The 11,132-nt window shown below is 42.8% G+C and overlaps 1 protein-coding gene across 1 annotated transcript in view; it reads right to left on the bottom strand.

Annotated features, from left to right (window-relative positions):
• Nucleotides 1–11,132, bottom strand: part of T265_09732 (hypothetical protein) — a gene marked incomplete at both ends in the record, with an annotated part of 44,535 nt that overhangs the window by 24,986 nt on the left and 8,417 nt on the right. The window contains 6 exons of the mRNA XM_009175897.1: nucleotides 1,742–1,951; nucleotides 3,743–3,819; nucleotides 5,338–5,478; nucleotides 6,777–6,931; nucleotides 6,970–7,066; nucleotides 7,766–8,044. Of these exons, the coding sequence (XP_009174161.1) occupies nucleotides 1,742–1,951; nucleotides 3,743–3,819; nucleotides 5,338–5,478; nucleotides 6,777–6,931; nucleotides 6,970–7,066; nucleotides 7,766–8,044 (959 nt within the window). The remainder of the gene's footprint in view (nucleotides 1–1,741; nucleotides 1,952–3,742; nucleotides 3,820–5,337; nucleotides 5,479–6,776; nucleotides 6,932–6,969; nucleotides 7,067–7,765; nucleotides 8,045–11,132) is intronic.

Genomic DNA, 11,132 nt, shown 5'->3' with positions numbered 1-11,132 from the left:
CCCCCCCCCCCAAATCATCGGTGAACGAAACTGCGGGAGCTACAACCAGTGTACAACGAGTGCGCGGTTCTTGCAGCTGACAATGATGATGATGATGATGGTGATGAAGTCATGGTGTGTAGTGTTGCAAGTGCATTTACTTTGGCACGAATCGTTTGAGCATTCATGTGCGCTGACTGCTATAGGAATACGTGGCGGAACATCCTTATCACGACAAATACACTCATTTGCATATCAACTGGGTTTTCACGGGAGACTCGACTGAATCTCTCGTTTATGGTTTTCTACAACTGAATGTGCTGTACAAGGACTGCCTCATGTTTCAGTTGGCACGATATTAAAGATGTTGCAGTATATTTGCATAAAGGAAACATACCAGGTTGCTCAAAACCCTTCGACAGCCAACGACCGGTTTCGCACTTCTTGGGGCTCATCAGGTAGGTGCAGTCCCCGATTTTCTGTCAACTTTATGTTTTACTTGAATCCAAATCATATAGATCTCGACAAATACACTCATTTGCACAAGCACAAGTTTCCTTACTGGGTCCACTCCAATCGTTTCCCATTTGTGAAGACTGTTGTACCCATACCCCTCCATCTTATTTTGGTAATTGGTTTGTTTGTTGAGCTGAGCAATTTGCAAACGTTTCATCACCAATCGAGGTGACATTATCAGTGCGTTGTTGGGGAGCGTAGCGATGGGTTGGTGGTTGTACCAAACACCAAGTCAAGCTCAGCGAACAAGACAGCTACCAACTACGCCACCTGAGCTACCAACAGAAAACATCTAATTTTGGTAGCCAGTCGATCCAGCCCATCAAGAACGACATCTGATAGTCAGAAGGTTAGATAAGCCAGTCTTACTTATCAGTGAGGGTGGGTCATCACCCGCTCGTTCGAGCGCAGCAATAAGCATGAATGAGCCCGTTTAGCCAACCCAGGCACTCCCACCTTAGCTGAACATGGGCACGTATTTCTATTTCCAATAGCGTAAAAAGCTGTTTGTCGTGGCGACCACATAGGACGAAGTTATTCTCCAAATATGAATTATGCCTTGGGTAATTCATGTAGCTTTGGACGCGCTACATTGTACTTGGGCACGCAGACTAGATGCGCTCGCGGTGCATTTCAGCATCTTACTGATACCTAACTTAAATATGAGTCGTTCGTATACTCATGCCATTGTCGACCTCTATATGTAACACTCGTCCCAAAGTTTTGGAGCTGCTAAGGTCGCACTGGAAGTTCGACCTATATTTTCTACAGTGACCAATATGAAAACTACTGAATAACTCCGGAAACGTTATTTTGGTTACGCAGGGAGCCTTTAGTATACTCAGCTGAATTACAGCTGAAAGATCCAAACGAAATTTGGTGGCGGGCTTACCCGTGGACGAATCACACATTCATGAGAAACTACACGCCCACGAACGCCAAAAAAATTGTCAAAATATAAGTTCGTTCTCGAGTTATGGTTGCAAATAACAAAATCTCATTTAGCTCCACAGCAAGAAGGACACAAATGAAGCGCTCGATGATCTGACCGCTGGACGGTGAAGCTACGAGTGTATACTAAATATGCGTTACACTCAGCGTGAAAGTCAGTCGTGGTTTTCCAATTACAATTTCGGCTTGCTTATAGTCAAATCAGGCCAATCCAGCAAGTCCAACGATGAAGCACAAGAGCGGGTTACTGTTCGAAACACCACTGAAAAAGACAAAATGTTGAACGGGAGCCTACCCAGAAGAAGTAAGTGGCCGTTTTTGGTGACCACGAGCTTCATAGAATTGATCCAAATGTTTCTTCAAACGTCTTGTTAAGCATTCTTTTTCTCGTGCGACGTACTGACTTAGGTAGTTGGCGAACAGTTCTCGGAACAATCTGGACAGTTGTGATGGGTCCGTGACCAGAGTAAGCCGATCGCACAGTGCCTTCATCAACTTATCCATGCTGTTGAACAGAGGAACGGGAAAGGTGAGAAGATAAAGGCAAAAAATAAACCATACTGACAATTGGCATTCGGTGAATGCTGCGTTCCCATCAATTACCAAAAGATGGAGATACAGAACTCAACCCCTAACATGTACACAAAGGTGGCCTGAATGTCTGGGAATTCGAAACGGCATATGTTAGATACGGTAGTCCTCCCCCCAATAGGATCACTTTAGTTCATACTCGTGGGATCTGACTTAGAAATGGCAGCTTCACCAACCTGTGTCCCAAGAAACAAATCTTGCTTAAATTGAAGATCAAGATGCAAGGCTCGCGGGCGGAGATTTTTTATATTCCGGTACCAAGTACTCCACTAAACATCTTAGTGGAGTAGATGTCTTGCGAAGCTAGTAAAGCAGTCACCGCTACCCAAAGAAAATGCTTAAATGAACCACGTAGTTGCTGCCAGATACGGTCCAGTTCCTTCAGACTACGTATCATATCGGAAACAATGATTCATTTCACAGTCAACGGACTACAAAAGTGAAGTCAGTTTGGAGGGCGAATTGGTATTGGAATATGATTTTAGAGCCATTTTAAGTTGCATTGTAGTAGACAGCGCTCATAGATGAAGGACTGACCAACGGGCCTTCTGCGTTGCTTGCGAAGGTGTTAATGTCAAGTGGGTTGCGTCACACAATTAAGGGACTGACTTGACAAAAGCAAATCGGATTTGATGCCTACTATCTACTACTTCCTGTAATTGGCTTCAAAATGTTATTCCTGTTTTGAGCGTTTAAGAGCCTAAGTAGATCTAATGTGTCCGGAAGGCTGTTCAACTATTTTGGCTGCTAAACAGTAAGAACTTGGGAGAACATATTAAACGTCTCAGCCAGATTGGTTAGGTTTCCATGTTGATTAAGTTAGTGGCAATCGGTGTGGGTCAACTTGACAGCCCTGTCTGGTTTCGCAACATGAGAGAGGTTTAAAGCATGACATCTATCATCCTGAATTGCGACCGCCTTGGACAACTACGTAGCGAGTACCATTTCTATTCAACATGTCACTGTCGTCAGATGTGAAGTAGTTTCTGAGAGGATTTGCCAGGAAACCCTCTCGAACATCGAAACCGACCGTTAGTTATGGGAAAACGAGTGTCGCGTCCCCACAGACGTGTGTAGAGTAAAAAAGGTACATCTGACTGAATGTTAGACACACAAAGGCGCTCTCTTCTTGGAACGGGGCATCAAACAAGTAGCCAGTTCTGAGATAACTGAATCACTGAAGTATCATTTCGCATATCTGAAGAGCTTTTTCCACAAATACGTTCTTACCCCGGCTAATGGTAAAATAAATAAAAGAGGCCAGCCGCATCATCAAGCAGTACTTGTTCGACGTAACACTTAAGTTGTCCTAAACAGCTTCACTTGTTCTTCGTGCCATTGTTTGTTGGCCGGTATGTTATATATACACAATTTAGGCCTCGATTCAGTTTAACTGAGTACTCACTCCACTATATTTCTACAGGCTAGCTCGTTATTTTCGCGAGTTCAAGTGTTCATTCATGGTTGCTGCACAGCATAATTCATCGAGCTGATTTGGTTTGGATTTATGAATCCAGAACAACTGAAAAAAACAGGCCGGTTGAAGCAAAGCAAGAAACTTAGCCGGGACAATTAGAAGGGCTGTGGTTAAACCGTGAGGTGAGGAAAACAACGTAGTCTGATTGCTTGCCAATCGAGTATGGAAACCAATATAAATATTCAACGCAACGTAAACCAAAGGAGCAAGAGAGTGAGTGGAACTTACTTCTGGTATTCCGTGTACAGATTGATCAAATACATCTCAGAGCTCATGTCCGACCGGATACGCTCATCCATGTGAGGCTGAAATGAACATAGAAACCATGTTTTCTTGAAAATCCATTGGATTGCAACAACCAAGTGCCGTGTTATCTAGGAACCTGAAGACTGACGAAAATATCAGCGTTCATTGGCGCTATTTAGCTGTCTCATCCACACACACAAGCAAGCGTGCCTAACTGGACAAAAATGTGGACATATATTTGTCTACTTTTAGAATCTGTATGATTCAATAGCTGACACTGAACTTCGTTTATCATCATCAATACGAAGAGTCAACATTGGAGCTTAACTCACAGAACACTTACAAGATTAGAAACAAAATTACACGGAGGAGGTTCTAAGGTTCTAGACGAACCGACCAAGGGTAAGCAATGAGGCAGAAACACCCGAACGGCATGTTGGATGCAACATGACAATACCATGATAGCCTCTTTGGAGCCCCTTATCCCTACCGACCGCAGCCAACAACACGGTGCACAGACAGCATTCAAGCTTTGGGTAAACTATCCACCAAAAAATACCACTACTGAAGCGAAACTTCACACGGAGCCGTTAGCTGATACTTGGTCGTGTATTTTAGTTAATCTTCTTGCTGGAAACCTACTGCAACCAAGTCACACTGGAAAAAGTATTTCTTTAAATAATGGATTTTTGGCCTCACAGAAGCCGAAGTCTTCCCATAACAGTGGTACAAACTAAGCTCAAGCTATATAAGAACCCTGGCTACCTGTACTGTTGAAATGAATCGACTGGCCTGATTACATAGTTATCATCTAAAATGTTGTCCTTCATAGGAATTTAGCACTCATTTTGACTGGTGCGGAATTAGTCCAGACCCACGTACTGAACTGGCAAGGGTGTATATACAACTTAGCCTAATGGCCCCGTTGGTCAGACGATAAAGAAATAACTGTTGAACTGACAAGTGCTAGCAGTAAAATTTCGTTACACACTTTGTTAGTTACACGTGACTTGAAGTGGAAAAATATAGCTACGCGGTACGACAAGATAGACTGACTGAAGTATATGTTGAACCCAATCTGATACACTCTGAAAGATAATAATTTAAACTCAGGTTCCCTGGCGTGAAGAGGTCACAAAAAGCCTTCGGTGCACACAATTGGTAAAGTGTACGTCCACATACGGATGGATAATCCCGCAAGAACGTGCAATCCACCTCCACGTGCACACCGGTGGTTAACGGTTTATGTGCATTTTTTGGGTGGATACTGAAGGATAAGTAGTTACGGCATGCCCTCTCCCTCCGGACAGACTGGAAGATATGCCATACAGTTTCCAAGAGGCAGTGCGTTGGCCGAAGGCAGGAAAGCAAAAATCTCAGTTGGATATTCTCCTGGCCGACAAAGTTCATGTGTCAAATAACTCGTAAATGATTACACGGAATACACTGTTTTGAGGTATATCCCAATCAACTGCAACCAGATCGTTAAGCCACACACAATAGGGGTTTCATCATATATTAAACAACAGGGTTCACAATGACATGCTCTGTCAAGCTCGAAGTTGCTTAGTCCTTACCTTCAGTTTGTACGTAAATAAAGAGTTGATAAGCTGCATCAAGGTCGCCTCTGGTCTACTGAAGACTTCCATTATGTCCTGTTCGGCCGCAACCAAACGCGTTGTCATTGCTTCGAAGTCAAGGTTGCGTGAATTGATTCCCTGACGAAAAACGAGAGATTAGATTTCGGCATGATAGGCAGATATGACTTTTCAGTGCTCTGTGACGGCAGGTAAGCTAAAAGTATGACCAGACAGCTTGGTTTCTAAGTGATGGAACCAATCAATCAAATTTGTCTCCACAGTTCTTTACAAAGACAGCATTAAGCAAGACCTTCAGGTTAGACCAGGGTAACTCGTAAAAAATACTTGGTCTCCATCATGATGACTTCACTTGAAAATGAAGTGAAATTGCGCTTTTTCAAGGATAGCACCGTAATTCACTGTACACAAGGCAACAAGTCAGAATGCTAGTGCTAACAGTGGATCATTATTTAGCAAGGAATGGATCGAATAAAAAAGTCTGCCCACGAAGCGTTCGACGATAGCAACAACAATAGTAGGTGGGGTGGTTAAGGGAAGGGGCGTGATCCAAAGGCAGGAAAACCTTGAAAAGACGACTGCAGCATCCCTTAATTTCCATTCAGTCGGGTTCTCAGGAAGAAGGCGAAACCGATTTTTGAAGCTTCCGAGTGACAAGCCCTGACATTCGCATAAACAAAATCTACAGGTTAATTGTTAATTTCATGCTTGACGTTCCCATCGCAATGACCAGAGAGCTTAAACATCTTTGAGTCCAAATGAGTTCTACGTGGACCCGATGCCTGTAACCTAGTATTGAGAATTCTTCAGCTTACCACATTTTATGAGGTACGTTCAGTATCCAGACAAGCCCTCAGAAATTACGCCCAAATAGGATTATTCGAAAGTTTCTGTGAACAGAAAATCAATCACGTCTCTGGAATGACCGTTGTGATGAGCAGTGCTTGAGTGTTGAGGTTTGATAAATCATTATGAACAAAAATGTCTGCTGGGTGGCGCTTACCTGTTTTAGAGGATGTAAAAATGGTGGGTGAAACCAAATGTTTGATCCGAGCATTCGATGTCAAAGACACCGTCTACGTGGGTACCAAACATAGGGATGTCTAATTGGTGGAATGCATCAACGACCTAGGTTCCCAAATCTCGACAACACCATAAGGAAACCATGATGCACTTCGTGTAATCCACCAAAATGGTATCAGGATTGAGAACTTCAAATTCACAATCAGGCGTAGTCCAGTGGTACAGAACAGGATCGATGAAAATGTTAAGTGAGCTGTGACTACAAACAGCGGTGAAACCCAATTAAACGAGGAGAACATCTGCTCCCCATGTTTGAAACTTGTTGCCCTTAATGAGTAATTCCAATTTGACCACGGGAGGAGCTTTAGGTCTGTCGAACGAGCAAACTGACTAACCTTTAATGTTTCTTCAATCAGAATCTCCATGCAAGTGGTGTGACCTTTACTGTTGATCAGTGCATCTGCTATACTTTTCATCATGGCCGTGTTTCTTTCGGCACAGTTAATACGAAAGCGTTCCAGCAAAGTGGCTTCCAGCTGTTGATGAGCGACTGTAGAACAGTCAACATTAGTGCAAAAATTGGTTTACCGGTCACTCTTTGTTTAGCCGAAAGAAAACGTTCGTCGTCTGGCAACTCGAAACACAATGAGTTGAGGTTTTTTATTCGTTTCGCAGCCTCAAGTAGCTAGAAGCGGAATTGAAAAATAGGATTTGTGAGAGACGGAAGTACAAAGTACATGGTTGCCACCACATCGAGAAATACGATTTAAATCATGCACAGAAGCTATTGAGGGACCACCAGAGTGTCGGAGAACCGGATACTACGGACCACCAGTGCTACTTGGGAGGACCCCGGCTTGGACACATTTTAGAAGCCCCACAAACAAAGTATGAGACAAAAGTAATTACCCCGGGACTAAATCTCATCTGAAAATTACAAAAAATCTCGCACTACCACCCATCTATAAATGGCTCACAAGAGTGAAAATCCCATCCCAGAAGTTGCCACTCGAGGAACCAGTCAATATGTGACCATGTGTCATAGTTTCTGTAACTGTGGAAGATGAGCACCGCTATATTCAGTCTAAGTGAAAGCCAATCACACTGCTGTTCAGCCGCTCGAGATTGAGTGGTTAGGTGTTGAACCACTGGCCACGAAGGTGCAGGCTTGAGGTACGCCCTGCCGATGATTCGCAATAAGGATGAAACAGCAGTACAGTGATTCCCAGCTGTTCACCATGGATTGGCCTCGGTTGAAAATTATAAAACCTCCCTCATTATAACCGATTATCTCAGCGCTTAATAATACAGTGATCCGTAAACGAATGGACCACCTGAGGAGGAATTTATCCCGATAAGGTAAATGCCATTTGGTGGAACTTACCTGAGTTTCATCACCTTGAAGGTTTACAGCAACGTTCGCAAAAGTGCCACCACCAGCACCCAGAAATTTGTAAAATTCCAAGATAAGATCTCGAGCCTCTTCAATGCGTTTCCTGGGTAAATTTTTGCGCTCCAACTGATCACCCAGATGGGCCAATTTCCCTGAAACCATGTGAACTTGTGTATCTAGCTTTGAGAACTGGTCGTGTAGTTCCGTTAATTCTTTACGAAGCCGTTCGATTGTGATTCGAAAAGAACGTTCATCAAGTCGACACTTAGCCTGTCATCAATGGAAAACGTGATTGTCATAAGTCAATGAATTTTGATTAGAGATGACAAGAAGTCAACAAAAAAACTAGATTGTACGAGGCTACACTATGTCGACGAAAGCCAACAAACTTCCCTTGACAAATCCAATAGCATTCATATAAACTCGTACGAGTCTGCCTACAGTGTATTAATACAGTACTAATCACACGACGTTCTCTTTAACGGAGACTACACGACTATCAGCCAACAAGCCTGAGAGTATGTTCGGTGAACCCGAATTGTCCAAATTCATCGTCAAACGATAGCGCCCTGAAGTCCTCTGCTATGTGGAATTATTAGTGATTAAGTAATTCCCGTTATTTTCACTTTTGTTAGTAACAAAGCCGTAACAGTATTGGAGGTGCACGAAACGACTACAGAAGTAACGGTTTCTATCGGTACTTTATTTGCTTTTGCTCCTGGGAAGTGGGATTTTTACATCAACAGTGAATAAGTACAAAGTGTTAGCTTGACTGCCAGGAGGTCTAGTAGAAAAATTCCACTGACTGGACGTGAAGTTGGACCGCAGTGCAACACCAGTCATCTCGGTGGGATTTTACCGTTATGCAACTGATGAACTGCATTCAGAATTACTTCTCAGCCGAAATGAAACAGGATTCAAAGTTCACTTTCTGAGACCGTTAACATAACATCCATGGCCGAAAAAACAAGAATGGATAGTGAATATAGCAGTAAATATTCTAGCTAATCGTACTCTCTGGGGTATACTAAAACAGATGATATGATGGAAAGATCAACATTGATCACTACTGGATTTAGAATATCGAGCAAAATTCAACCGTTTATCAGTATCTGTTTAGGTTTACCGCTTGACCCCACAGAAGTGCAAGGTTGCCTGAGCCTACAGAGGACCTAGACTACTGGCAACCATGTGCGTGGGACTGGTTCTGAACTTGGAAGCCAAACCTAATTCACAATCGCATAACACGTGAACGGACGAAGAGTTCGTGCAATTTTTTGCAGAAGGGAAAGATGAATTCAGATAGGCCAAGCAGGTGGTTAGTTACGGTGAAATTGCCATTTACACCTAAATCAGGCGCACATTTCAATTTGCTGTCAGGTTAGGTAGTGCTAATTATGTGAGATATTATTCTACAGTAGGCTGTGCTCCAGAATGCACAAACACAGGTTTGTTCTAAAAGCGTCAGGTATGAGAAGGCGGATCAATGCAGTAATAAAGTGTCACAGAGAACACGTTTTTGGTGCGGCAAGTAACGTCCTAATTGTATGGAGAATCCAATCATACTTAGAGACCCCATGTATCAAGTGAAAGAAATTGCTCCTATCAGAATCGGCAGCATTCAGTTTAACCAAACTAGCGAAGCGTTCTCGAGATATCGGTCCTAACAAAGAATATGACCCCATGTATCAAGTGAAAGAAATTGCTCCTATCAGAATCGGCAGCATTCAGTTTAACCAAACTAGCGAAGCGTTCTCGAGATATCGGTCCTAGCAAAGAATATACGAAACATCACAAACGAGAGATTCAGCTGGGTTTCAGGTGAACCTCTCGCAAAACCAAATCCGTTTGCAAATGAATATATTTCGCTAATATACGATGTTTATAAGAACAAGCCACGAATTGAAGCAGTCGTGCCTCATAAAACGCTAATAGCCACATTATCCAAGCGTACAATGGTTTTACAGCCGTCAGAAATGGAGACTTAAAAAACCGAATGACAAGGAACTGTCGTCGGTTGATATAATATACACTATCCTTGCCATTTTAATACGAGGAAACCACTACTGGAATTTGTCAAAAAGGGAGTAAACTCCGGAAGGTGACGGTTATATTTATACCCTAATCAAATATTCCATTTGTTTAATATTCCCGTGATTTCATGTGCCTGTCCCACAGAAAAAGGTTGGAGAGGAACTCAAAATCTCCTGTACACACAGATCGGAATGTTTTAACCTTCAATGAACCGAGTGTAAAAAGTTGCTCCCGTTCATATAATGTCTTATACATAGCAATTCAGTAGTACTGAATTCGTCTACTACATACCATCACCGACCAAAACAGAAAAAGATGTCACTGTATGCGCACTGCAAACTGATTCCTAAATGCTAGTGACTATTTCTAACGTCTTAGATTCGAAATCCGCTTCCATCCTACTGTCAATGATCACAGCACATTTTTTCGGTAATAACAACTCTCCGTCTAGAAAAATGAACTGATTCCAACTGGCCCCGCCAGTCACCTTGGGAACATAAATGGGCGAACACTTATCTGCCAAGACTAGCAACAGCAGTTCCAAAACTACTTTTCGCTAATTCACCTTCCGGACGTTTACAGTCTGCACCTCTAGTGACCATGGTGTTGTAATTATTGGTGCTTCCTTAGTACGGCGTAGTGTCAGTTTCTAGCTAGCCTGTATCAATACATAAAACAATACGCCATTATGATAAAGCGTTGTGTAGATATTCATATACAACGTCTACGTTCAGAAGGGATTAATTTTTCGCAAAGTCACTAAACAGTTTGCTTGGACAAAAAATCGTAAGGAGAATCTCAGTTATGACAGGAACTGGTTGGGACTCGAACATTGTCATAGGAACCCGCGTATCCCAAAATGGAAAAGAAAAGATGAACTCTCTTTAATGGGATTTGGGGACACCGGTGAACACTCAATTGCCGGATGAGTATTCTAACAATGAAGATATTGTTAATTCCGCCGTACTTCGCACACATGAACTCAAGTATGCCTCTCTGTGTAATGAAACCTTCTAGCGCTATTAGTGACTTCCACAACGAGGTGATATCCCCCCTGATACCCTAATAACTTTGATTCGAACTGACATGAAAGAGATGAGGATTTGGTGCCCGGTGCACATGGTTGAAACGAAAATCTAAAAGCTCTTGGATTCACCCAATAGACAGGGAGTCATGGGTTCGATTCTCATCCAAGGCGTTGACATTTTCGCCGGCATTATCTGTAGCTGGTCATCATCATCATCATCATCGACAGCATGACATCAGTGTTCAACACCGATGCTTCACTGCCGTACAACCATGACTTATTTGAAAGCCTTATTGT

The sequence above is a fragment of the Opisthorchis viverrini genome (genome assembly GCF_000715545.1).
Source record: "Opisthorchis viverrini unplaced genomic scaffold opera_v5_307, whole genome shotgun sequence".
Taxonomy (NCBI): domain Eukaryota; kingdom Metazoa; phylum Platyhelminthes; class Trematoda; order Opisthorchiida; family Opisthorchiidae; genus Opisthorchis; species Opisthorchis viverrini.
This window is presented reverse-complemented; position numbering and strand designations above follow the sequence as displayed.